General features: G+C 48.7%; 2 protein-coding genes and 1 long non-coding RNA gene across 7 annotated transcripts in view; 2 read left to right on the top strand and 1 right to left on the bottom strand.

Annotated features, from left to right (window-relative positions):
• The first annotated feature begins 448 nt into the window (after window positions 1–448).
• CAVIN1 (caveolae associated protein 1) lies at window positions 449–13,154 on the top strand. Its single transcript, XM_033090457.1, has 2 exons — window positions 449–1,089; window positions 10,714–13,154. The coding sequence occupies exons 1-2, from the start codon at window positions 619–621 to the stop codon at window positions 11,413–11,415; spliced, it is 1,173 nt and encodes a 390-aa protein (XP_032946348.1). The 5' UTR covers window positions 449–618; the 3' UTR covers window positions 11,416–13,154.
• On the bottom strand, window positions 1,789–2,539 carry LOC117013373 (uncharacterized). Its single transcript, XR_004421325.1, has 3 exons — window positions 2,330–2,539; window positions 2,143–2,240; window positions 1,789–1,986 (listed from the first exon to the last, which is right to left on the bottom strand). It is a non-coding gene; the product is annotated as an uncharacterized LOC117013373 (long non-coding RNA).
• A 10,231-nt stretch (window positions 13,155–23,385) lies between the features above and the next one.
• Window positions 23,386–27,953, top strand: part of STAT3 (signal transducer and activator of transcription 3) — a 50,831-nt gene continuing 46,263 nt past the window's right edge. For 2 of the 5 annotated variants that reach the window (XM_033089882.1, XM_033089880.1), the window contains exon 1: window positions 23,442–23,671. The gene's annotated coding sequence lies outside the window, so the exon portion shown is untranslated. Of the gene's footprint in view, window positions 23,672–24,159; window positions 24,181–27,953 lie in introns of those variants that run through there. The other 3 variants (XM_033089877.1, XM_033089881.1, XM_033089878.1) reach the window with 3 other exon arrangements.

Below are 27,953 nucleotides of genomic sequence, written 5' to 3'. Positions count from 1 at the left end.
TCGAAAAGATTGGGGAAGCCATGGATCCTTTCCCTTTCAAAAATTGGGCACAGGCGAATACAATGTTTCGCATATAATTTCAGGATCTCATGTTACACCTGACTCCCTGCTCTAGACCTGAAAAGGCTGAGGTAGGTCTGCAGGTGAGCAGAAAAAGTGAGAGGGAAAAGTAGAGCAACACTCTAGGACTTGTTTCCTCTCCAGCTCACATTCCTCCGTCCCAGTCCCGCTCCCGCCGCCTCCGCTGCCAGTGGAGGCCCTAGTCTCCGGCTCCAACTATTCCAACCATCCTGGTAAGGGTGGGGCGCTCAGCTCTTGGGTCCCCCCGGGTTGCCCTCCCTTCCCCACCATCGGTCTCTCCTTTTGTCCCGGTCCCTCCCTTTCTGGGGTGGGGCCAGCCAATGGGCAACGAGACTCTGGGGTTTGGCCTGGGAGCCAGGAGCTCACAGACCCCCCGCCCCGCAGTTCTGGCCGCGGTCCCGGGGCGCACGGACGTGGCTCGGGTTTCCTCCGCTCTTCGCTCGCTCTCGCTCTCCCCCCTCCCGCTCTTCCTCCTCTCCGAGTCTCCCGCTCCAGCTTCAGCTCCACCCGGCCGGCCCCGCACGGCTCCGGGTAGCCATGGAGGACACCCAGCTCCATATCATCGAGCAGCCACTTCCCGGGTACACTGATGCAGAAGACCCGGGGTCTTCCCCCGTGCGGGGGCCGGTGGCGGAGGAGCCGTCGGGGGCCGGTTCTGAGGAGCTGATCAAGCCGGACCAGGTGAACGGCGTGCTGGTGCTGAGCCTTCTGGACAAAATCATCGGCGCGGTCGACCAGATCCAGCTGACCCAAGCCCAGCTTGAGGAACGGCAGGCGGAGATGGAGGGCGCTGTGCAGAGCATCCAGGGCGAGCTGAGCAAACTAGGCAAAGCGCACGCCACCACCAGCAACACCGTGAGCAAGTTGCTGGAGAAGGTGCGCAAGGTCAGCGTCAACGTGAAGACCGTGCGCGGCAGCCTGGAGCGCCAGGCCGGCCAGATCAAGAAGCTGGAGGTCAACGAGGCCGAGCTGCTGCGGCGCCGTAACTTTAAAGTCATGATCTACCAGGTGAGCTGGCGGGGCGGACCGCGCCCAGAGCTCCGCGCCCGGCCCGCTGTCCCCGGCCCGGGGCTTGGGGTGGGGGTCCTGCCCGCAGCGCGGCAATCCCGCCAGCATGGCCCGCCTCGGGCGACACACCCTCCTTTGGGAGAGCGCTGCTGGGGTGGGGTGGGGTGAGAGGTGGATTCCTGAAGCGCGCAGAGGGGTGCGCTCTGCACCCCATGCCTCCTCACCAAGCCCTCTCCCTCTGGTGTCAGACATGTAGTGGAACCGAGTTAGGGGGCTGGACTCGTAGACACTGCCCCTCGGAGACTGCTCCCAACTTGGCTCTGTCATAAGTCTTCTTACTCGGAGGACGTTTTGGGGAAAGCCAAGGGGTCCCAGGCGGCCGTTAGGGTCAGCTGTAAACGGACACTGGCGGCGCGGCCCGGGTTTGGGGCCTCCGGCCCTGCCGCCCAATATAGCGGGTGATTCAGGGCTCAGGCACGCACCGGCGGGGGCTGCGTCAGGCGAGGGACGCCACAGCCAGCACACCCCCGCGGACCCCGCCTCAGCTTCGGCTGCCCACCCGGTCCCTTCGCTGCGGTCTGCCCCTGGGTTCACAGCACTTTCAGGCCCTTGGGACACCCGAGCCGGCGGCGCGCCGGTACCCTTCACCCGATAGAAGCAGGCGGGCCGGGGCGGGGGCGGAGGGCGCAGTGTGAAGAGGGCAAGAGGGGCTGGGGGAGGATAGCGGACAGCCCCCCCGGGTCCCGCCCCGTCCCGCGGTCTGGGCGCAGTGAATCACCCCGCATACCTGCGGGGGTTGGTGGAGGAGAGGTCTCACTGGATGCAGGAGGCTGGAGCGCCCCAGGCTCCGCCCAGGCCGCCTGTTGCTAGCTTTGCACTTCTCCCCATTCCCCCTGCCTGAATAAAAACGTAGTTTTTGTGGCATAACCCCAAATAAACCTGGGAATCTTAGTATTGCTGCCCCTCTCTACTCCCCCTCCCCAGTCCCATTAAGGTGGGCCTGAGCTGAGAGCTTGGTGGTCTTTGCTTGGGTGACTATGTGCCCAGCCTCACCTCTCTGCTTCTTGCAGCCTGGTTGATGTTCCTGCCTCAGGGAGGTGAGCTCATGGGGGTTGAGGGGTAGTTCGTGCTCTCCATTCCCCTTCCTCTCCCTGCCAAAGGGAATGGAAAGAAGAAGGCTAGATTTCCCACACCCCTTAGGTGAGAAGATCCCTATCAGGGGAGCTGTGGTCTCACTGACCTCTCTGGGGCCTGGTCAAGCTGGGTTCTGAGTGACCATCTGGGATGCTGTGAGGTCCGTAGGCTGGTCTCTTCAGAAGGAGCTAAGAAAGATGCAAGTGTTTGGGGACAGCAGACACAGGAGGTGGGTGAGCTGGTACTTATCTGAGAAGGCGGTAGTGGGACAGAGGCAGACGTGGTATTCTCCACCCTGCCCCCGTGTCCGGGGACTACTCCCAAGAGGCACTTAGCTTTTAATAAGCTTTTCTACCCACTCCCCCCCCCATACAGCACTATCTGGTAGAAAATGTTTGCCCAGAGTTGTTTCCACTTAATCTAACGGTTTGGAGGAAGTAGAATCGGGGGTGAAGGTGAGATTTTTAAAGAGATCTACCTAGCCCTGGGGGGGCATCAAGGGAAGGAGAACAAGACAGGGAAGTAAGCCAGCTTTGTGGTGGAGGGTTGCCATAAAGGGCTTGAACGAGTGACCCTTCTCACTTTAAATGTCCTAGACCGTAGGAGCTGGGAAAATTCTTAGTCTCAGGGTAAACCTCTCTTTGTCAAAGATGGAGATCCTGAGAGAAGGACAGGTATGGAGGGAGAAAGACTTCCATGCAGGGGCCAATAACATCCTTCTGTTACTCCCTCTCAGCAGTTGGCAGGGATCTGTGGCTGTATATTGTGTCTGGTTGGGAGGAGGGGTCTAATCAAAGGGTGGCTTTGACTGCATCTGTACTAAACCAGGGCCAGTGGGGGATAGAGACTTGAGACAGAAGAAATAGCTCAAGCTGGGCACCCTGAGCCCCCAAATGACAGGGGAAATAACTAAGAACTAAAGCATTCCCAACTCAGAGTGGAACTCAGAGGTAAGGAAAAAGCTTCCAGCCACAGGGTGGGGCTCAGGGAAGCAGAACTTCCCTGAGCTGTACAGCAGATGTTCCAGGTGGGGGCAAAGGAGTAGGGAACTCAGATGCTGGAGGAAAGCAGAGGCCGCTTCTCCCTGAGGTCTGCAGGCCTGGGAAGAGAATGAGGTAAAAATAGCCCTGTGCCTCGGCAGACCTAATAGGGAAGATTGGGGGCGGCAACATTTATGGGAAAATCAGGCTGATGGGTTGCATGCTTGGGTGGCCAGGCAGAGAGAGATTTGGAGAAAGGCCTCCTAGAATGGTATGAGTTCTCCAGTGTGGGAAGAGAGGAGGGGTGCCGTATTTGAAATTGCAGATGTGGGAGGTTATGATTTGGTAAGGGGGGCAGGGTGGCGGGGAGCATGAAAAAGTGGGACAGCCCCAGCTGTGGGATCAGGTCATCTGGCCTCCCATACCTTCTTCCTGGGGGGTAAAGGAGGGAATCCTTTGTGTGGCCCCATCCCAGATTCTAGGAACTGCTAGGCATAATGACATCACAGGTTAAGTCTGCATTTGACCCCCTACACACACACACACACACACACACACACACACACACACACACACACACACGAAATTCAGCCCCTCCCACCCCAGGATACCAGAGCCCTCTTTAAACTCCCTTCTGAGTCATTATTACTGTCCTTCTCTGGCATTTCCCTCCCTAACTCCCACACAAAAACTAGTGGTTTGGTTTTCCATCCTATCAGGGGGTACCTAGCTCGGCAACAGCGAGTGAAGGAGAGAAGTGAATTCTACTAGGGGTCAGTGGGCTGAGAACTGCTGGGAGATTGATCAAGCAGATTGTAGGCACTATACAAACAGGAGGACCTATGATCATTAAAAAGCCAATTCTCCCAATGATTTGGATGTTGTTAGAATTCTTTTGGAATCCAGAAAGAGGCTAGAATGGAAATAATGTTTCCTTGAGCAGTTGTCATGAGGCAGTTAGTGACCTACATATGGACCCATCAGACCTGCTCTAAGTGCTTGAGGGTAGGACCAGGAAGCATTTAAGGGATTAGGTGGCTCTTGGGCATTAAAGGGAAAGACGATTAGGGCTGGAAGGAGGGCTTGCTGGCCTCTCCTCCCCAAGTCTAATCCAACCTATAGCTCCTTCCTGGACTCAAGGCAAATCAGGGCTACCTTGTTCCAGAAGAACCCCACACCTTTGTCAAAGAATATTCCCAACATGGTTCCTCTCACCCCCTAAGCCTCCTGGCCATGGAGAGTGCTTACCATGCCTGCTTTTCCTCCAAAAAGCTGAGTTGGGGTTGTTTTTCCTAGTCACTGGATCCAAAGCAGGGAGAGTATTTTTTAGGGGTATTTCTAAGACTAAAGGAAATTATGTTCCTCCCTCTGACATTTTTTTAAGTAAATAAAATCTGACTGTTGTAAAGGTCAAAGTCAAAAAGGGAGATGGCACAGAGTGGGCAGCTGATAGGGAGAAGAGAGGGATTATTGTTGCTAGGCAACCAACCTCAGAGATGAGCGGTGATGTGTTCCCTTTTTTTTGAACCATACCGTTGTGAATATTTCATCAGTCTGTCACGAGGGTCATTTTGAACTGGAAGATGTCTCAGAGATAATCAACTTCAGTTTATTCATTTTGTAGCGCAGGAAACTGAGGCTCAGAGAAAGGAAGTCATTTGCCTATAGTCACTCAAGTGGTGAGGGGGTCAAAGCTGAGGTCAGAACCCAGGTGTACCTCTTCTTCTGCTACACTTTCTGTTCCCTACCTCCTCCTTCTATTCTCGGACTCTGCAGTAGAAATCAGGGTGCAAGCTTGCACTAATGGAGAGTTGGTTCTTGTTCCTTCATTTTCTGAGGGAGTTAGTTGCACAGTCTTGGCACTGGGGCCACTGTGTGTGTGTGTGTGTGTGAGTATGCGAGTGCAGCGTTACCTTACTATGGCTAAGGTTGGTGCTCATTAGCTGCTTAGCCTCACAGTGCTCAAGTAGAGGCAATGTATGGTCACCTGGCCCAATGACAGTGAATGGGGGGAGCAGGGTATAAGGACTGGAGCTTCCTGGCCAATGTGGGTGGCCCCTGGCATGGCCTCTGCATCTGGCTAGAAGAGGACCACGTTAGCTCCTGTCTCCTCAGCCTCCCTGCCACGCCCACCTTCTCTCTGGATCCCACAGGGCAGGTTGGCACTTGCTGCTTTGTGTTTTTGTGCCTGCAGGCCTTTACTTAACACCGCTGTCACCAGAGTCTGATAATGCCTTCAACTGTCCCTCTCCCCTGACTTCTCCTGATTGTCCAAAGCAAGAGTGGCTGCTCAGCCGCTCAGGAGGGAGAGGTGGGAGCTACCTCTGGGTGTCCCAGGACGTAGGTCCACCTGTCATAAATATAGTTTGGTTTTTGATCCTGATTTCTCTGTGCCTCTTGGTATCTGATAGCCCAAGCATGGGTAGGGGGAAAGGTGTCAAGAGAGGCAGGAGGCGAGGACATGGCCAAAGGGAAATAGCCAGGATATCCCTCTTCTATGCCTCTCCCTCTCCTTATCCGGGGCGGCAGCCAGTGCCCACCCTGCCCTGGGGAATAATGAGAACTGGGATTAGCAATGATCCCCGCCTTTAATTTTTACTCACTGGAGCCTACCCACTTAGAGTCTAACAACTGGCTCCTTAGAAAACTCCTTCCCTACTTCCCTACGCCAGCAGCCTCTTTCCCCATCACTCCACCTCATCCCCCTACCCCCGCCAGAGCGTCATCCCTCCACCACAGCTGGTAGAGACAGAAGGTAGAAGGCCTAGGATAGGACTGGGGAAGATTCCAGAGGGAAGAAAGGGGGGGGGGGTCCATTTAAACTGTGTTTATTAATTCATGGGCTTGGGTTTGTCCCACGCATGAGCCCCAGGGCCCTCTTGATGAAGCATTTAAAATGTGGTTTCTTTCCATCCTAATACGTTGTGTATTTCCTCCATGTCCATACTCACCAGCCCCAACTCTGCATGCTCACTAAGGCCTCTTTCTCTAAACCCCGTCCGCATCCATCCCAAGTCCCATTTAAACCCCTTTTCCTCATCTTAGCCCAAGAAGAAGCTGAATGCACCCTCTGACCTGGCCACACCCAAGATCGTGCCTTTTGACCTTCTGCCTGAGAATGAGCCCTTTGACCTGAAGCCTGAGACAGTGCCTGAGCTCCCACCCTTTGACCAGATGCCTAGGGCACTGCCCTATTATCCAGAGTCTGTGCCTCTGTCCACCCCAAAGGAGCCGACAGCTGGTGGGGGTGCTTAGGGTCTCCTCAGTCCCATGGGGCTGTGGGCATGGGGGGTCACTCCAGTCCACGATCAGTGCACTGCTTAGTGGTGGTCTGCGCGGAATGGCCAGCCTCTTCCAAGCCACTGTCCCTTGTGGGTGGGTGATGGGTATTGTGAAAAACGCTCGCATTATGCAGAGTTCAGGCAAATATGGTGTGTGCAATGGGGTGGGAGGTGAAGGGAAGGGGCCCTCCCCTACTTCTTGGTTTCTGTCTTAATAGTAGACACTCCAAGCACCATACTCGAGCTGCACCCAATGTTGCCCTGCATGAAATTGCATGAAACTGCGCCATGGCTTCTGATCCTCCCTTCCCTTCCCCTTCTGCCTCCTCCTCCCAGGCAGGCCAGTTTGGATCAAAGCCTCTTTGGAGAGGACCCTCATGAGGCCCAGGCCTGGGGTCTGTTCTGTGCCCTCTCCATCCCCTCCCTGTAGCTGGGGAAAATATTTACAGTTATTTTTTCCAGTCTTTTTTGAAAATGTTTTGCAAAGAGATCCCTTATGTTTGCCAGATCCTGCCTTGGGCGGGGCACTCAAAAGCTGCCAACTCGGAGAGGCTAGAAGGGGGGACAGTTTAGCTGGTTCTGGCTTGGATCCTCTGGCCTCCCTATAGCACTGTGTTTCTCAACTTTTTTTTTTTTCACAATAATCCCTCTAAGGAGTCCTTTTAGACATTTCCCCCTAAATGTCCCTGCCCCCATGAAATTTTAATGCTACCATTATACTATATATATATATATATATATATATATATATATATATATATATATATATCTATGTACCAGAACTCTTTGGAGTACCACAGCCTATTACAATATCTAAACCCCCTCATACCCTCAAGAATCAATTTCCATCCACTTAGGGATAATATCACCCCTGTTGAGAATCACACTAAAGCAGAAAAGAAGGACCGTCTGACTGTGGTTTCTCTGGCAACCTAAAGTGGACAGCCTGAGTTTTTAAGACTTAGCCTCTCTTTCACCTCTCCCCAAGTCTGTACCCTCTTCTAACATCCTCTCTGAGCAGATCCCGGGTCTCTGAATTACCTTTCCAAAGTCTTCTCTGGCCATTCCCAGGCAGTGTGGTTGGTTGGCCATTTCCAGACAGAGCTGGTTTGCTCTAAGACAAGAAAGCCTCCTACCCAGATCTATATGATATTGTCCCTTCTCCCTGACAAATGTGAAGTACCTGGCCAAGGACCAGACACATAGTAGGTGCTCAATTAAATTATGATCATCATAAAGTCTTCCTAAAACAGAGGATCTTAAGTTTATACAGCAGGGATGGGGAGTGGAATGAAAGGGGCTGTGAGCTTCCCTGGGGCTCCTCTATTCATCCTGGACTAGTGCTTTCCTGGGTTGGGGAGCTGTGTGTGCTTGGGGTGGGGGACAGGGGAAGCTGTGCATGCTTTTGTTCAGATCTGGTCATTAAAGGTAACTCTGGAAACCAAGCCTGTTGGGAGTGGTGGTTTTGTTTAATAAAAACGTGAAAACAGAACAAGCAGAGCCCTTCCTCCCTGGCCCCCCCTTAGGCTCCTCCTTTGGTTCAGGAACTCTGCCAGGGAAGTAGGGGTGGGACAAGGGTGCCTGGCCTGTGTGCCCAGGGTAGGGGGAGGTGCTTTGGGATTGTGTTTATGGTTGTTGTAGCAACAGGCAAACTGGGTGGGCCCAAGACAGCGTTCCAAGGCTGTGAGTCATAGGGGAAACCTGGCGTGGAAATGGGGAGGAAGAAAAAATTCATTAATGGAGGGGAAAAGCTAGAAGTCATGGTGGAATACCCTCTCCAGAGCCAGCCTCCTGGATGTTGTCCAGGGACTTGGGTCAAGTTGTTTCTTCCCCTATCCCCTGACCTTCCACCAAGAAGGCAGCTCCTCTGGTGTAAGCCATCACTCTGGGGAAAACCTACAATGAATGGGGTTTTATTTCCAGGTACCTGTCTGGACTGGGGAAGTTGTCCCCAAATCCAGAAATAAACCTCTCCTCATTGGGATTGCTCCCTAATGCATTTGAGACCTTTCATCAAGCACTAGGAAGATGGGATTGGATATAAGAAGTCTGCAACTCTCTCCGCAGGACTGTTCACTTCCAGACTCAGTTGGCAAAGACCTTTATCTAGAAAGCCAGAGGCCAGAAAAACCAGCCAGCTCAGCCTTTAGGGGGTGGGGTGGAGCAGGGGGTAGAATCAGGGATCTGGGGGTGGGGCAGAGAAACAATGTGGATTTGTTTTCCAGCAGCTGGATCTGTTTCCTGACTATTCCCCGCCCATCCCCTTAATCCTACCCTAGCCCATCTACATTGTCTGAGCTTAGTGAAAGGAGGGGTTCTCCTCCACCCTTTGGTGGTGTGTATGTGGGTTTTTATTCTGGTAGGCTATGAAGGAGAGATCAGAGATGAAATTTTTTTTTTGATATGGGGCTACAGATAAATTTTGGGTGGAGACAGGTGAAGTAGTGACAGTTTAGATCCTAGAGAGTCCTAAAATAGTGTGAAAGAAAGGACTTGAGTAGTGAACAGGGACAACTGATTGCAAAAGGAGACCCAAAGGTTCACAACTGGAAATCAGAGGGAATGCTAAGAGAGGTTGGGACCCTCCTACATTCAGAATAAGGAAAACACCCCTTCAGTGCCTCTGTAAGTGGTAAAAGGCAGAAGGATGGACAGAGTGACATAGGGTGCCCACAATAGTACTAAACCATCTATGGCAAGTGGAGACTACAAATCCCAGCATGCCCTATGTCCAGGTCACCTTGCCTTCTGGGAAGTGTAGTAAAGTAAGAGAGCTTGAGGTGGCTTGATGCCCAGAAGAACTGGTGCACAGTTTAGAAGAGGTGGAGCCAGCATTCCCTCATTGTCCATGCTAATGCTATTGACAGGGAGGGAAGGAAGTTGGGAGGGGGTGTTCCTAGTTTCAGTGTAAACCAGGAAATTCTCGGGGGATGTGGATGGGAGGGAAGAGGAAAGAGGTTGGGGGCTGGGGAAGGAATTTCTGTAGCAGGTGGTGCAGATAGCATGTGCCCAATATATGTGTATGTGTGTGTGTATTTGCATGTTTATGAGAGGGCTCAGCTCATGTTGCCTCATTTTTCTCAGTTGTGATTTGCTTACAGTCCTGGGAAACAATCTTCAGAAAATCCTTTAGAAAAGCTATCTCTCATTCCTTCATCTGAAGACTCTAAAGAGAGTCTGGGCCAAAGAGACCCTGTTTATGTTCTGAGTTATACCCCCTTTCCCTTTCTGGTGGGAGGTGATCCTGAGATTTGGAAACGTTGGCCCAGAGTCAGGATCTTGGAAAACAGTATTGGTGCTAGGTCCTCCCAGGGGAAAAGGGAGGAACTGGCTCTGAGCTCCAGGATCTCAGGGAATCTTGGACCACCATCCTACTCCTGGCCCCTTGAGCTCCGATCTGGGGGAAAAAGCAAGAATGGAAAAATAAGCCCTCCCTCCCATTCCAAGGCAGGGAAGTCAGAACCAGAAGAAATATAAGTGCTGGGGAGAAAACATGCCCTTGGCTGCTAGCCATCTTCTTCCTCTTTCCTCCCTGAATTTCTACGTGTGGGGGGTGGGGGGATGACCACTGGTGGAGCCAAACAGTGTGAGGATGTCAAGGAGGGGGGACATGGGCCACAACTCGCTTTCCCTAAGACTGGTTCTGAAATGGTTTGAAATCTGGGAAACGCACTCCCTTTACCTTGCTTTCAAGCTACTCTCCTTGAGGGACGCCTGATACAGGCTGTGAGTTCATCTTGACCCTACCGGGTCTGCTCAACCGGAACAAACCCTTTTGCTTTCAGGCCTGGCTCGGGCAGTGTGTGACTTAGTGCACCAGAGGGCGCTCTGCCCATTGCCAAACCTAAGTTCCGTTCTCTGGGAGGCACACAACAGTGAATGGTTTATGTATGAAGGGTGGGAGTAGGGTGCAAAGACAGGCTTGGAGGGCCTTAGAGATACTTAACCGAAGTGCTATTAGACTACAGGCCAATCTCCGACGGTTCCCTCCTCGCCATGTCTGTACAGTTACCATTCATTCGACATAAATTTATGGGGCGCGCATGAGGTGGCCCCAGCTCTGTGCCAAGCGCTGGGGATACAACGGCAAACAAGTCCAGGTCGATTTCATGGGTACCACCCACTCAGAATCACCGCCACCCTGCCTCAGGTGCACCCAGCGTCCCCTAAGTCCCCGTCCGGCCTTCCCACCCAGCCCTCCTCATCTCTTCGCTCTGTTCTACCTTTAGGATGAAGTGAAACTACCGGCCAAATTGAGCATCAGCAAGTCGCTGAAGGAGTCGGAGACACTGCCGGAGAAGGAGGGCGATGAGCTGGGCGAGGGCGAGCGGCCCGAGGAGGACGCGGCAGTCCTGGAGCTGTCCTCGGACGAGGCAGTGGAGGTGGAGGAGGTCATCGAGGAGTCCCGCGCCGAGCGTATTAAGCGCAGTGGCCTGCGGCGCGTGGACGACTTCAAGAAGGCCTTCTCCAAGGAGAAGATGGAGAAGACGAAGGTGCGTACCCGCGAGAACCTGGAGAAGACCCGCCTCAAGACCAAGGAGAACCTGGAGAAGACGCGGCACACGCTGGAGAAGCGCATGAACAAGCTGGGCACGCGCCTGGTCCCCAGCGAGCGGCGTGAGAAGCTCAAGACCTCGCGAGAAAAGCTGCGCAAGTCCTTCACTCCCGACCACGTGGTCTACGCGCGCTCCAAGACCGCGGTCTACAAGGTGCCGCCCTTCACCTTCCACGTCAAGAAGATCCGTGAGGGTGAGGTGGAGGTCGTGAAGGCCACCGAGATGGTGGAGGTGGGCGCCGAGGATGAGGAGGGCAGCGCGGAGCGTGGAGAGGCCATCGACCTGCTGCGCGGGAGTAGCCCCGATGTGCACACGCTGCTGGAGATCACCGAGGAGTCGGATGCCGTGCTGGTGGATAAGAGCGACAGCGACTGAGAGGGATGGCGTGGGGCTCTGCCCAGGCGGCTGCACCACCCCGCCTTTCCCCGCCCCCTCCCTGATTCTTTTCCCTCCTGAACTTTCTCTTTCGCATTCTTTCTCGGCCTCGAACAGGCTGACATGTTTCTAAATTGAGGACACCTTTCCCCGAGGAGCAGCCTTCCAAACTTATAGCTGTTAAGATGGGAGAAGGAAGCAGCCTCCACAAAGGACAGCCCCACTTTGGGCACAGTCTGGAGGGAAATAGAGAGGGAAGTGATTCATGTCCTGGTTGTGCAAGTTGGGGATCGTAGGGAAAATGCTGTCATGTCAATAGTTGGGCCCCCCTGGGGCAGGCTGCCTTCCCCCCAGTCTCTCCTTCACACACCCCGCTGCTGTCATTCCTGCCCACTGAGCTCTTCTTTCTCATCCTGATCCTTGGAGGCTTCAACGCCAAAATATAGGAAAGAGTGAATTCTGAAGAAGATCCTTGCCCATATGGGAGGCCCCATACTAGAAGGACTTGAAAACAGCTTTTGGAGAGAACCTGGGCAGTGGAGGAGAGAGGGCAGAATGAGCCATGAACCTGGATGAGGGTCTAGCACAGGTTGTATCTGCAAAGGGTCCCAACAAGTAAGGCTGGAGCCAAGGAGAGCCGTGGGGAAGGGGGGTGGGGATGGCACACACATATATGTTTATGTATCTGCACACAGGAACACATGTCTATGGCTTTGGGAAGGAGAACAGGAAATAGTAGAAGGTGGGTGGAAATGGGTGAAGAGGAGAGCATTCTCATCAGTAGCATGAGAAACACAGAACAAGAACCTCATCTTACTGGGGTTCTCAGAGGACAGCAGGACCACTTCAGGATAAGGAGGGAGAACAGTGAGGAAGAGATGACCCAAACACTAGAGAGAGGTAAGCCTCACCCCATCGCTCAAATGGGATTTGGATGGTGCCACAGGGGCAGTCCACTTCTCGAAGCCCAGAAAATTAGGGTCCCAGAAGGGGGCAGCACCAGGCTGCTGAGAGCTGGGAGTTAGGAGGGGGGCAGACTGGAGAGAGAGCAAGGTGCCAATGGCTATGCCCCCTAGCTGCGAGCTGGAGGGGAGGTGAGCAGAGTATAGTATCTCCGTGTATAGGGCAACCCAGCCTTGCCTCACTCGGGGCAGATTCTTCCCAAGATCCTTCCCTAGAGCTAGTATAAGAGCTGCAGAACTTGCCAAAGCCTTCTTGTCCTTGTGTGTTCCTCTCCTGAATCTTTGGGGTAAGAGGGTTGCTGCTTCCAGGTTCTCCTCGGGATGCTAAAGTCCTGCTGTTCCTCCCCAGTAAAGGGGGTTATCAGAAACCAGGACAACCTCCTCCCCTGCAAGTCACAGCCCAAAGAGGACCCTGAAGGCTTCCTCCTTCTCCCCCCACCTCCTCTGCCTTATTTTCCTGCTCTGCTTTTTAGAATTGCAGCTAATTGTTTTAAGGGGTGGAGGGAGGGAGCCTGGGGACACAAACCTTTTTTTACAATACAAAGCTTTGCTCCCCCCACCCCCTTTCCTTGGTTCCCTTCTCTCTTCTGAAAGCTTCCAGACAAGAGACAGGTCAGCTGAGGGAGGATGGGGATTATGGGACAAGGTTCCTTGGTGCTGATGGGCTAAAGGGGCCTGAGTTGTGGGCAGATGCAGTTTCCTGCAGGCTCTGGGGAGCCTCTCACGTTGCTGTGTCCTGGTGAGCAGCCTGACCAATAAAACCTGCTTTTCTAAAAGGATTTGTGTTGGATTGTATTCTCTGAAGGAAGTTACATAGGATGAGTTACAGAGGACAGGAGGAAACCAGGAAGAGAGAGAAGGAGGGGGGGAGTGAAAAAGAGAACTGTTTAAACTTGCCTCACTTGCCTGGGGGTGTGTGGTGTGTTATCATCCCCATTTTAGAGATGAAGAAACAGGGTGGACTTGTCTAAGGTCACATAGCTGATAAACGGTGGAGCTGAGATTCTGAGCCAGGCAGTTTACTCTACAGTCTGTTACAGTCTGTAACCCTGTACAGTCTGGATCCACTTTCCTGCTGTCAGGGCATTAGCCCTCCAGACATGCTGTTACCCTACTCTGCCTGAGCTTTCCCTAGTTACGTGCTTCAGAATCAAAGGCCTAGAGGAGGCGGCCTCTGGGAGGGGAAAAGTCAGAGGCCCTGACTTAGAGGGCTACTGTCATAGAAGGAGGATTCTAGTGCATGTTACATGTCTGTCATAGCCACACAGCATGGTAATTCTCCCCATGACCCTGGGATGGGTACCTATGTCGTTGGTGCAGCCTCTCTTCCCCATGAGCAGCCTGCCCCACCTGCCCCCAGGTTATGGATATCCTAGAGCAATGGACTCAAATCATCAGGTGGGTTCTGCCGGGATCAGAATCACCTGGAAAGGAGTATCCCTAATAAATACAACGTCATTTCTGGGGCTCTATCGCAGCCTCCTGCCACTACCTCAAACCTCAAACAAGGTGAGTCTTTCTTAATGAGCCATACATATCCCTTCGACTCCCCCGCCTATACCCCCAGACTCCAGAGTTGTAAATCCCCCAGAAAGGATTGATTTCCCACCAAAAGAAGTAGAAACATGCTGAAAATTCAGAGACTGGGAGCCAGGAAACTTCCCTCCTCCCAGAAGAGACACGCTAAGAACCCTTCTTCCTCTGGCATCCAGATGTGCAGCTGTGAGAAATTGGATGACATCAGGATCCCAGCTGTAGAGGCAAACCAGGAAAGGCCTTGAGATACTAGACCATGTCTACTTCTCTTACCCATAGCAATAGGCTCCTGGCCCGTCCTCCTTTTCCACAAGCCATGCCTCCTCACTGGTCCCCACACTTTCCATACCAACCCAGTTACTTTGCTGTACTTTCCCTACTCAGTTCTGTTCTGACCACCACTTTGTTCAGAGTGGTCCTAATTCTCTGAACAGCCACTTTTCTGCTGGGCCCTGCACCATCACATTCCTCCTTTACATCACAGGGTGGGACCACAGATCCAGAAGCTCTCCCAACAACAGAAATTACTCCTTTTCCTTTTCTCTTGTGGCTGAGGGTGGGAGGAGGACTGGTCTCAGGCATTGGTGAAACAGTCAACTGCCTACCAATAGGATCTGATGAGCACTCCAAGGTTCACCCACCAAGCATCTTTTCCACCAACCAGTATGAACTTGTCCATCCATCATTAGCATTATTTCCAGGGATTAGAATCAGACAATAAATTAGTCTTTGTTCAGGCTGTTCTCTCTCTCTCTCTGGAATGGCCTCCCCTTTTCTACCTCCTCTCTTAAACCGACCTCTTCCTCAGTCCATCCCAGTTACACTAATTATTCCCTTTTCAGGACTTTCATAAACTTTATGTCAATAAACATTTGTTGAATGAATGTATGAATGAATTACAAGACTCTCTCCATTCCAAGTGTCATAAACTCACCTCAGACTGGTTTTAGCTGGAAAAAACAAACAAACAAACAAACAAAAAAACAAGCAAAACTGAAAACAAACACAGAGGGAATTAATGTAATTGGAAAAGTTCCTGATAATAGGTCCAGGGGTATCTGGCTGCAAGTTCTAATGTAATTTCATTAGGAATTTCTCTCTCTCTCTCTCTCTCTTTACTTTTATTAGCATTTATTTGATGCTGAATTTACTCCTGGGCCATAAGTTTTTGTTTCTTCAGTTTCTTCTGGGAGATCTTTTTCTTCTGTGCAGCCTCCTCTTGTGGTTTAGGAACAATCTGCTCTTTTTCATCAGATCGTCTCTATGTGGCAAGGAGAGCTCACGTATGGGTTAATCCGCCTGTGAGCTCTGTAAGTTCTGTGAAGTCACTGACCAGAAAATCTACATCTAACCCCTTAAGTTCAGCATTACTTTCTATATTTGTAAGCATGTGCAGCAAAAATTCTGTACTCTTTTTGAGCCACCTACCCTGTGTCCAGCCTCACGATTTGGCCTGGGCACACCTCCCAACTCCACCATTGTGATGATGGAATGGCACACACTGCTTCTGTAACGTGACATTCCTTCAATACTTGGCGGCTTTTCGGATATGCATATGCTTGATAGCCTGGGCAGTTTCACGAATGTTCTTAAAGTGAACACGAAGATTTGAACCTCTTGATTTACATGATTTTGTGGGGTTCTTTGGGTCAAGTGAATAGGGAACTATTTTCAGAGGTCACCTCTTCTCTTTCCCACTATGTCTGTTTCATTAGTAATCAGATTTTCCCCATGTGTTGGCAAAGATGACCATCAATAGCTGCAGGCTCATAGCTTAACAGCTGAACAACCCCAGTTAAGAGGGTTTCTTTCCACATCCTTCCAGCAGAATCTTAGATATGATGTCCATTGGCCCTGATAGGTCACATACTCAGATCACTGTGCCTGTGACCAAATCTAGGTCATGTACCACTTGTAGAACCCACCTGAAGTGTGGAATTGAGTGTGAAGGAAGGCTGATTTCCCAAAGAAATTGACTTGTGGTTCTCAATGAAAGGGAAGAGGTTGATGGGCACACATCACAACAGATGGTTTTTCCGAATGATCCGTTTATGACAATGGGCTAGGAGCCAAGGGACTAAGAAGACAACTCATCTAGCTCTTGATTTTAAAGGGTTTGCAGTTAGTGGGAGAAGCAGATGTTCAAAACAGCTCAAAGAGGTGACTGTATGAGAGGTAAAGCAAAATGCAGTGGCAGTACACTGGAAAGGGATTGATCCTGCTTGGGATTATGGGAAAACTTAAAGGGGGAAGGCGGCTTTTAGGTTGGGATTCCAAACCTGGGTAGGACTTCAAATAGATGTTGCTGCAGGACAGAGATAGTATTTCACTTGATTTTTGTGTCACCAGAGCCCAGCAGTGTCTCAAATAGGATTATATTGGTTAATATCATTTAAATGAAAGTATAAGTAAAGGACATTGACCAAAAGGGAAGAAGAATTTATATTGGAAGACTGCCAAGATATCCCAGGGACTCCAAGGAATTGCTGAGCAGCTAAGCTAGGAAGAGCAGGAATCAGGGGGATCTCCAGGGACTTTTGAGAGGGAGTTGACGGATGGCCCTCTTTAAAGTGCTGACATTAATGGAACCCAAGCTCTGTGCCTCTCAGCTTCAAAACTCCAGATTCCTGGCAGACAGAATCTGATTAAGCCAGCGATTATCAGTGTTCACCCTGGATTTAATAATCTATGGCCAGGAGGACAGGATTATGTCATCCAGTCGTGGCTGAAGGTACCTATTCCGGTATATGACTGGGGAGGGCAGGAGCGATTCCCAGGAAAGGAGGACTTGAGCCAGCAGGCCCCAAGAGATATCTGTTGAAACAATAGGTACTTAGTACGTGTCAATTAAGTGAAAGCAGTGATATGGCTCAAGGAAGGTTCTCCAGGCAAAGGGAACAGTATGCAGAAAGACAAAGAAGTGGGAAAACTGAAGGCATGACTGAAGAGCAGTTAATAGAATTATGGAATGTAAGAATTGAAAGGGGTCTTGTTTTATAGATGAAGACACAGGAGTTATTTTACAGAGGAAGTTTCTACGGACCCAGGAGAGAAAGTAATTTATCTACTCCTAAGAAGACTCAGCATGAAAGCTATCAGAAGAGAGGTGGTCCTTAAAGTGCTAGGAATAGTTGAATTTGCCAAGGGAGGAAGTTAGGGAGAGAAGAGGATGAAATTTAGAATTAAAGGCAGGAGTGCCCACCTTTAGGGGATGATGAGAGTTGGGATAGCAGCAAAGTAGACTGTAGGATGGTCAGGGAGGGAGAAGGATATCTTGCTGGGTGCAAGGCACTTTCATAAACATTATCTCAGGTAATTCTGATGTGTATTGGATGCTTCTCTACTTAGAAAAGCCCTGCCCCCTCCCTCCCCTCATCAGGGGAGCCCTGCCCCTGCCCCTCATCAGGACTTTGTCTCTGATGCTGGGTAACCAGGACCCCCACAGATGCTTCGTAAGGATGGATATCTGGTTCTGTTTGGGCCAATGAAATCCTCTCTGCCAGCAATCTAGAATTTCGAGCCTATAGTCACAGAGACTGAAACTTTTTTTTTTTAAAGATTTTTATTGGGGAAGGGGAACAGGACTTTATTGGGGAACAGTGTGTACTTCCAGGACTTTTCCAAGTCAAGTTGTTGTCCTTTCAATCTTAGTTGTTGAGGGCACAGCTCAGCTCCAGGTCCAGTTGCCATTGTTAATTGCAGGGGGCGCAGCCCACCATCCCTTGCGGGAGTCAAACCGGCAACCTTGTGATGGAGAGCCCACGCTCCAACCAACTGAGCCATCTGGCACTGGCCCATGTGGGAATCAAACCGGCATCCTTCGGTGTTAGGAGCACAGAGCTCCAACTGCCTGAGCCACCGGGCCGGCCCGAGACTGAACATTTTTAGTAGTAGCCTCAAAGTCAAGTCATAACAAGGGAAGGGCAGAGCTCTAGTGGGACATTGTACAAACTCCCTCTGGTGAGGTTCCTGGAATTGCCCACCCCAAGTTGTGGTTATTTAATGCTTTATTCAAATTTGGGAAAGATCTCAGTTTTCTTCCAATAAGTCTCCCCAACTCTGACCTTGTTTTTTTTGCATAAAATAATAATAACTACCATATATTGAGGGGTTGCCATGTGCCAGGTGCTGTATTGAATGCTTTGCAGGTTATTTCATTTAATCTTCATGACAATCTATGAGGTAGATGGTCTCATATTCTCTATTTCACAGATGAGGAAACTGAGGCTCAGAGAGGTTAAGCATTTGGCCCAGGGTCACACTTCTGTGTGAAGTGGCTGAGCAGTGGGTCCTGCCAGGACCTGGCTTTTATCTTCCATGCTGCACAGTTCATTTGAGAGTATTTTCCAATCAAAAGCACTTTAATGCAAATGTACCCAGATCAGAATTGTGTTCTCTATTTGAAGACAAGGATGCTGAGACTCAGAGAGGTTAAAGAACTTGTCCAGGGTTGCACAGCTTATCCTGTGTCCGAGCCAGGATTCAAACCGAGGGTGTCTCACTTCAGCTCCCATCAGCTTTCTAGTGAATGCAATTGTTTCCATTAATCGCTGTGATGGTCAAGGGAAGAAAGTCTAGGGGTAAGGAGGGCAGTTGATCATCAGTACCAGATCCTAGAGCAAAGATACGTAAAATGACTGAGAATAAGACATCAGCTTTGAGAAGGAGGAGGTCTCTGATGGTCTTCAAGGGCACTGTGCTGTGGAGAGAAGAGAGCAGAAGGCACCCTGGTAAAGCTAGTGAAAGTGAGGGCATGAGCACCATGATGGGAAAGAAGGGCGTAACTTGAGGGTCAAGATAGAAAGGAGGGAGTATCTTAGGAGCCAGAAGGGAGGAAATAAGTGGGGAAGGTCAGGAGGGAGAGAAGAATTGATAAAGCTCAGAGAGGGGACAGGTAGGACCAAGAGAACTTCCATTCATTCAATAAGTATTTATTTAGTGCCTGTTTCCTGGGCACTGGGGAGACAAAGGAGCACCAAACAGGCAAGGACCATTTTTTGGAACTGACAGTATAACGAGGAAGAAAGAGAAGAAACTGTAAACAGATAAATGAGAAATATAATAAGAATTCCAGAGGAAACAGCATATATAGAGATTAAGGGGCTGGGAGCAACTTTAGGTGACAGTAGTTAGACAAGGACTCTCTGAGCAGGTGACACCAGAAGGGTGAGAAGAAACTAGTCATGTGAAAGCTGGAGAAAGAAAAAGTATGGCGTGTGCAAAAGCCCTGAGGTGGGAAATGGACTGATTGGAATTTAGTGGGCAGAATAGAGGTGTGGGGGGTTGGTGGGTGGGTAAGCAGGTACTGAAGGGGATTAAAAAAAAAGAAGAATTCCTGTATCCTAAGCCTCATGGGAAGCCACTGACGGGACAGAATGACATCGTATGAATGATATTTTAAGCCGGAAAAGAGCTTAGTGTTGAAAATATTGAGTAGGGAGGACTGTTCTTCAGACAGGAGGAAAGGGAGATGCTTACATGATGATGCCTGAGAAGTGTTTTTGCACAACGAAAGTAGAGATTCAAGGAGTTCGTGTTGCACAGATCTGCTCCTCTGTGATTTTAGTGAGGGGGAGTTGGGCAACCCTGTGTGAATGAACCTTTCTGTTGCTGCGCCCCGTGGGGGTCCCATCACCCACACAAGTTGCCCGTTGCCCCTTTTGGTCACTGCAGTGATTGCCACCTATTTACCGCCTCCAATGTTCTTCTCCAAATCTTCTCTTTCTTCCCATGTCTTTTTCTTGATTTAGAGTTTTAGTACTAATTCCTCCAGGGAAGAGGAACTAAATAAAACATTTCTAGAATTTTACAAAGCCCGGTAAGTCTCAATTCCTGATCTAGCCTATAGTTCCTCTGAGTCTCTCTGAGGTAATAAATGGAAACCTATCCTGACTACATATTGATGTGTAACAAACCACCCCAAATCTTAGTGGCTTAAAGCAACGACAACATTTATTTTGCTCATGAATTTGTAATCTGGGTAAGGTTCAGCAAAAAAGTCTCTTCTCTTGGGGTGGCCGGTTAGCTGAGTTGGTTAGAGCATGATGCTAATAATATCAACATTGCTGGTTTGATCTCTGCATGGGCCAGTGTGAGCTGTGCCCTCCCCAACTAGATTGAAACAATTACTTGAATTGGAGCTGATGGGTCCTGGAAAAACACATTAAAATGAATAAAAGTTTTTTTTAAAAAAAGGCTCTTCTCTGTTCCATTTGGCCTCCATCGGCATGGTTTGAATGTTGGGGGCTGGAATCAGCTGGAGTCTGGCTCATTCACAGTTGATGGTTCCTATCAGCTGGGTCTTAGCTGGACTCTTGGCCAGAACACCTTTGTGTGGCCTCCACGTGGAGCCTGGGCTTCCTCACAACATGGCGGCTGAGTTCCAAGGGTGAGTGTACCAGGAGAGAGTCAGGTGGAAGCTGTATCACCTTTTATGACCTAATCTCAGAAGTCAGACAGCATCATTTCCACTATATTCTATGTATTAGAAGCAAGTCGCCAAGGGAATGGAGCTAGACTTTATCTTTAGATGGGAGAAGTGTCAGATAATTTGCGGACATGTTTATAAACCACCACAAACTTGCAAGGCTTCTGCACTCTGCCTTATTCACTTGATGGGTGGAGAATGGGGGCCTCATCTTTTCCCCTCCTTTAGACCCTTCCTTGAGGATCCAAGAGGAAGGTTAGGCCTGGAGATATGGTCAAGGAAGAGCAGTTATTCAGGCTTTCAAAGTAGACACTTGGATTTGAATCTTGACTCTGCCATTTTTACCAGGTATATATATGTGGGGAAGTCACTTAACATTGGGTAAGCCTCATTTTCTTCATTTGTAAAATCACAGTATCCTCCGCATGGGGTTATTATAAGGATTAAATGAGTTAATACATGTGCTATATAATACATACTTAGAGTACTGGCTAGTACACAATAAATACTCCATACGTGTTAGCTATTGCCCATATGAGTGTTCAATACATGTTTATTACTATTCAATTAAATCAGGCTTAGGTGAGTTCTGGGCTAGATGTCACATGCTTTCAACTATGTAGGCAGAGAGGCCAGGCTTTGGAGTCAGCCAGACTGGATTCTCATTCTGAGTTTACCTTTAGTTTCTGGCTATGGGACCTTGGACCAGTCTTTCATTTTCTCAGCCATAGTTTCTTCAGTTGAAAAAAAGAATTATAATAGTGCCCTACCTCACTAGATTCTTGAGGATCAAATGAGATCATCTATGTAAAAACCTTAGCTCAATTCCTGGAACATAGTAATTACTTAATAAATGTTAATCATTAATTTTATTTACCAGGAAGTAGGCTAATAAATGGGGCTGAGGTGGATAGGGAAACTAGAATAGGGAAACAACCTGCTAAGGGAGCCCAGCAGAAGAGATTAACTTTGACAGGAAGAATCTCAGAAAGCCCAGAGGAAGAAATATAGGAACTGAGCTTTGAAGAATGAATAAGAGTTTTTCAGGTAGGAAATGGGGAAAGAGAAGATATTTTAGGTGGAAGGGAGATCTTTAATGGCATGAAGCTACAGAGGTGCTGACATGTTTGGAGGAAGGTGATGAATTCAGTGTGGGAGGGTAAGGTTTGTGGGATGGAGGGGATGAGGCTGGAAAGGGGAGTTCAGGTCAAAGCATTGGCTCAAGTGAAAGAAACTGCCATCTGTAAGCGCAGGGGGATTGGCAGAGTGTGGAGAAAGGCCAGTGGCGGGGCTGGAGAGAGGTTTTGTAGGTGGAACAGATAGGCTCAGGGGTAGATTTTCTGTATGAGGGAAACAAAAGCCAGCTGCTGAGAAGGCAGGAGAAGAGGGCAGGGTATTAGTAGATGGAACAAAGTCATGAGATGTGAAGCTCAAAAACCTGGCTCTGGTATACCTCTGAGTAGCTCCTGACCTGAGATTGTCATACTATTTTGGCCTTAGTTTCCTATCAATAAATAATATGGCCTCTCCTATCTGCTACACATAATTATTGTGAGAAAGAAAAGAGGTAACGAGTGTGCAAGTACTTTGTAAGCAGTAAATAACTAAAGAAATGTTAGACCCTATGTTATTAGGGAGGCTGTCAACTGCATGGGATAATACAGCTAAAGCAGAGTTTAGGTGAGGTGGATCACCTCTCACTTGGATATAAATAAGGTGGTAGAAAGGTCCAAATCTGGTCTTTGACTGGGCTTCAGTTATCTGGGGAACCGTGAGAATTTGTGGGTAAAAGTGTATACTGTATATTTCTAGGGCGAGAATCCAACAGAGTCCAGAAAGATCTGTGACCCTCTCCCACCACAGGTTAAGAGTCATTGATTTTTCTCACCAGAAATTAATAAGAATAGCTATCCTTGGGGAGAAATACTGGTGGGGGAAGGAGGGAAATTTTCATTTTTAATTTTCAACTTTTCTGAACCGTTTGAATTTTCTAACCACGAATATGTGTTAGTTTCATTGAAAATAACTGTCATCAGGGGTTATCTGAGTGGTAACATAATTAGGCCCTTTTAAGATTTCATCTTTATACCCCTTTGTATTAAACACTCACAACAAACACAAAAACAATAGCTGTTATTAAAAAGAAAAAACACCTGATAGTATCAGCGCGCGCACACGCACACACAAATTACTCCATCATGCAAAGTACATCCTCTATCATGTAAGGTAAAAAAATATCTACATTTTCTATAAACTACTGGCTTCAATGCAGTAAAACTTGGGTTCGCGCTCAAGCAGAGTAGGCGAAAAAAAGGCAGGCAATTTCAACTCAGAAGCATAAAAATATGTATACGTGTCAATCTTCATATGTACTGTCTTCTGCATTCTCGTGAACTGGCCAATGTGCGAACAGTGGCGTTTGATGCTTAAAGCGACGCAACCGAGAACAGGGTTAAATCCACTACCCTCTCCCCACGCACTCTAGTAATTACTCTATTTCCACGTCATATTTCCGGGTGTGTGTGTCCCGTCTCACGCAGAAACTGCAGTTCAAAGCTGGCGGGAGTCACCCATGTTCTTTTTGCTGTCTCCAGAAACCCAGTTGAGGTGTTGGGCCCCGAGGACCTGGCGATATTTTAGGACTGTCTAACTGGCTGATTCCCACGTGGTTAGTGACTCCCAACCTCGCCGCCACGTGGTGTCAAGGGCCGGGAAAAGGGAGAGCAAGCAGATGAGAGCCGCATCAGGGGCATTTAAAGTGTCTTGACGTCACGCACTGCCAGGAACTCAGCTGAGTTTTTAGCAGGACATTCCGGTCATCTTCCCTCCCTCCCCCTGAGCTTCTGTGCCCGAGTCCTTGGCAATTCCCCTGCTGTAGTGGAGGGAGGAGCACTAAGCCTTCGGAACAGCCATCAAGGGGCGTTCCCAGCCTTGTGTGACCCGCCCTTCCTTCCAGAAGCTGTCCTCATTGGTCAGTGGGTGGGGCTTCGGATGTACGTACATGCACCAGGGCCTCTGGGTGGCTGAGAAAACTGGCCGTCTCATGAATTATGCAGAACGGCGTGTCGCGGCCAATCTGGGGATGGGCGGGGATTGGCTGGAGGGGCTGTAATTCAGAGATTTCCGGAGCTGCGGCGGCGTAGACTGGGAGAGCCTGGGGTTCCGACTTCGCGGCGGAGGGAGTGAGCCCGAACCGATCCTTGGCTAGCACCCCCGCACGGCGCGCTCTCTCAGCGTCTGCCAGGAGAGACCCAGTGGACCGAGGGAGCCCCGCGGCTCGCATCCCGGCGCAAGCGCACCCCGGCCTGTCGGGCCTCAGCCGGAGAAACAGGTGAAGGGGGTGAAGGGTGGGGCCGTTCTCCCCCTACGGCTCCTAGGCCTGGGGACCCCGGGGGCACCGGAGTGACCGGAGTGACTGGGGTGTTTGGGGGAGTTGTGGATCGAAACTTCAGTGGGGCAGGAGGATACAAAGAGACACGGAGAGTCGCTCTGAAGGGACAACTCCTAGGGATGACAGGAGCGGGCCTCTGAAGGGACAGGGGGCGCTGGAAGGAAGTTTCGTTCTTCAGAGAAGGGGGAGGCGCCGAGGAAGAGAGAATGGGTTCGAGGGGGAGGACCGTGGGACAAGAGCACTCTAGGGTGGGGGTGGCAGGAATGAGGGACAGCCCCCCGACTTCCTGCTCTCTGGGGCTCCGGGGACGTTCTGGCCACAGGAGCGACTGTCACGCCGGCGGAGATCACGGGGAGGTGGGGGGGGTTGAAAAGAGCCTTCCCCCCCAGCCACTTCCTCGGCCTTGCGGTGTTCTCGCTCCTTTAGGAGCCAGCTTTGCCCCTCTGGAGGTAAGAATAGGTGTCTTCCCCCTACCGTCTCACGAGCTGGTTGGTTGTGGGTAGGATTATTGCATAAGAATCAAGTTTCCTGTAGGGAAATTGGCAGTCTTGTGCACTCTTTCTAAATTCCCTCCCGTCTTTTACAACGTTAAGCCCTGCTTCCCTCCGCCCCCTTCTAAAACAAAATACCCCCCCCCCCAATCAAGCCAGCTCTAGAGAGAAATAAACCTCTTTTCTCCTTGACATTGTTCTTTTATAAACACCTGGTAAACTCGGCCAGAAGATAAATAATTGAGACCTTCCGTTTACTGGGTTGTGGTGTTGCTTAATTGCATAGGGCAGAATGCACCAATCGAGAGTGGGAGTTTTCTGTCTCAGAGCCAAGATCTTGGGTAAATGCAGAGGAGAGGGAAACAAAGACAGGCTGGCCTTGGTGAAGCCATGTGTGCAAACTTTACCTGTGTTTGGGGTGTGTGGTTGGTCTTAAGTTAGCAGAATTCATACTGTTACTCAAGTTGCTTTTTCCATGTTTAGTACACATCCCTCTGTGTTTATATCAAGTGGGTGTATGGTGTTGACAACACTTCTTCTTATTAAAAATGTACATAATGTGTGTCTGCTGGTTTTTATTGTGTGTATCTAAAGGGTATATTCTGTAAATGGGTTGTAACTTTTTGGCTAGTTGTGCTGATAAAGCATTGGTTTGAATAAATCAGAATAGTGAATCATCTCAGTCTTTTAGATGTGGATTTAGATTGTGTTATGACTTGATTCAGTCAATTTTATATTTTATTTTATATTAAACATCTGTGTTCCCTGAATCAATACATTTATTTCCTTATTACATGTGCCAGAGTACTAGCAGAATCTGCTGGAGTACTAGCAGAATTTTTGCTCAGATATTTGCATAGTGGGATGGGGGAAAGAAACGTGAAATACAGAAAAATTGTAGAAGATGTTGGAGGGTTGATCTTAGTCTATAATTTGTTAGCACACCTTCCACAAAGAACTATAGCAAATTTATTAATCTTTTAGTTTTATATGTAGTTCTTTTGGGAAGAATAATCATTTAGAAATATCCACAGTTATGACTTGACCCACAAGGCATAGATAGTTCCTGTAACATTAATCCTATTTTGTGGGTAAGAAAATTGAGGCAAAGAAACAAGATACTTGTCATAGTGGTGGAACTCACACCTGTACATTTTGTGCTCTTTTGACTATCTATGCTTAAATATTTGGTCTTGATTTAGAGTGAGTGTAGTCCCTGTTGGGAAAGCTGTCAGTGAAATTCTAACATATATCTGGACAGTGAAATACCACCAATAGGCTGTCCTACCCCATAGGAGATACGTAATAAACAGGAGAAAAAAAGTACAAATAGGGTTCGCTTAGGTTATTTTTCTATCTAACTGTGCTGTTTAACTTGGGAAGTAACTAACTTTTTAGTCACATCATTTACCATCAGAATTTAGCTATTTGCTAATGGAAAGAAATATTTATTTAGGCAAGTTTGTAGATGGACAGTCGTGGCCTAAATGTTATTTAAACCAAAGTGCCTTGTGGCTTGATCAGTGGTCATTTATGTCTCCAGAAAGTTGCTTTCTCCTCCCTGCCTGTGCCTGTCTTGACATTCAGATGTGAGATGAGGCAGAGGTAGTGACTATTCCAGACACAGTCTAGCACATTTTCACCTTATAGTTTTCTCAGAGGTGGTGTACAAATATTTACTTTTTGCAACTTAGTGAAAGTTGCTGTGAAGATAAGATGCCTTGTTGACAGAACTTGCAGTCTACTGAGGTGACTTGATAAATGTTTTATCCATACAATGCAACGTGTCCTCAAAGAGATGATGAGACATTAAGCCTATGATCTCTATTGTATATTAAAAGAAAAATGAAAACATATAGCACAGGCATGGAATATATCCATTATCGTGGAAAGTTATTTTGGAGAGTGCTGCACTAAGCGCTACAGGTTTTAGAGGAACGAGAGGTCACGAGACCTGGAATTATCTAGGAAGTCGTCTTGCCAAAGGAGAAATTTCATCTGGGTCCCAAGTAATGGTTGGAATTTGATAGGTATAAAGAATTAGGGGTGAGGAGTTTTGGTGGTATAGCACAAACAAAATCCTGGTAGATTAGGAAGGTAAGTAGGAGAGAAGGAGTGCCTACTTCTAAGAGGTCCTGAATGCAAGACCAAGGATTTTCAGTTTTGACTTTTTGTAGGGGAAGCTTTGACAGATTTTTTGAGGCGGAATCCTGGTGTTGAATTATGGAGTACCTACTATGCGGCAGGTGTGTTCCCGGGGTTGGTTAATTTGTCCAAAGTAAATCAGTGCACATGGCCTCTGCCCCTAGTGGAGTTGTCATTGAACTTGACCTTATACACTGGGCCAGCATCCAAAGGGAAGTGTCCCGATTTTTTGGATTTGTGAGGGTTAAGGGCAGAAGTGGTTTTTTTTTTATTTTTCGAGGATTTTTAAATTGGCTGCAAATTGACCACTCACATTTTATGTCTTCCATATTTAAAAAATTTTACTGTAACTTTTGGGCCATTCATAAAAATCAGCTAAAGAGCACTTAAAGGACACCCCCACATCCTGAAGAACTCCTGGTGTCCTGGGCAACCTTGGTGAAGTCCAGCAGGATGACATCTTGGCTGTTTTAGTCTTTACTGGTTATGGTGAAAAAAAAAAGGAATATTGTGGTCACAGTATTTGTTGTTAGGAACCTGGCTTTACTATGGTGCCCTTTAGTCAGGATGGCAAGCTGATACTTTGGTGGTAAATTGTTTGGCATGACTCCAGTTTTTAAAGGGAATAGCATCTGGTAGAATGAATTTCTGTGATGGTCAGTTCTCATGTATCATGTTAGGGTTATCACAACTCTTAGTTCAGATCAGCAAACATATATTAAGAGCCACTTATTGTGCTAGGCAGGATCCAAGGATAATGAAACATGTTCCCTGTTTTCACAGAACTGGAGGCATTGTGGGGACCAGGGGGTGTGCTGTGTCTGTATGGACTTAAGGCAGGGTTGATGACAGAATAGTGGTTCAAGGCTCAGACTCGGGAGTCAAACAGATCTGGGATTGGCTCCCGGATCTGCCACTTCCTAGTCAGAATCTGAGAATCAGTTCTCTTATCTGTAAGAGGAGAAGATAACACTATCTGTTTCCTAGGGCTGTTGAAGATTCAATGAAATAATACAGGTAAAATACAGGCAGCTTAAGCATGCCTGGCACACAGTAAGGACTCCATAAACCTAAGTTCTTATTAAATATTCAGTTGAAGAGATTGACGGGGTGAGAAAAAGGCTTTATCATACAGGGGCTATTTCAGGTGGGAACCCTTGAACAGGGTTTTGTAGGATGAATAGGAATTAAAATTGAACTGCAAACAGTTGGGAACAGGAGAGTAGAGGCTTGAAACGGCATAGTGCAGTTAGGGAGCTTTAAGTGGAAGTTCTTAATTTAAGAGAACTAAACTGAGGGGAAAGGAAGCTGTGGAGCCACAGCTCTTATCCTTTCTATTCTGTTAATAATTGGATTCAGAGGTCATTAAAATAAGTTTTTTGTCCTGTTTACAAAAATAATACATGCTACTGTAAAAAAAATTTGAATTTGTAGAAATGTAAGCTAGTATACTTTATATATATCCTATTAATAGTTTGGTATTTCTCCAGATTGTTTACAGCTTTTTCTACTTACTAGTTTATCTTGGACATATTTATTGCAAATTCCTATTTCACAGCCTAATAAAAAGAATAATAAGGAAGGCA

This window comes from Rhinolophus ferrumequinum, chromosome 21 (assembly GCF_004115265.2).
Source record: "Rhinolophus ferrumequinum isolate MPI-CBG mRhiFer1 chromosome 21, mRhiFer1_v1.p, whole genome shotgun sequence".
Taxonomy (NCBI): Eukaryota; Metazoa; Chordata; class Mammalia; order Chiroptera; family Rhinolophidae; genus Rhinolophus; species Rhinolophus ferrumequinum.
This window is presented reverse-complemented; position numbering and strand designations above follow the sequence as displayed.

Excerpts from the sequence above, each read along its gene's own strand:
- CAVIN1 (XM_033090457.1), top strand. The coding sequence starts at position 619 with ATGGAGGACACCCAGCTCCATATCATCGAGCAGCCACTTCCCGGGTAC. Across the intron at positions 1,090-10,713 it reads TTAAAGTCATGATCTACCAG|GATGAAGTGAAACTACCGGC; the intron begins GTGAGCTGGCGG and ends TTCTACCTTTAG.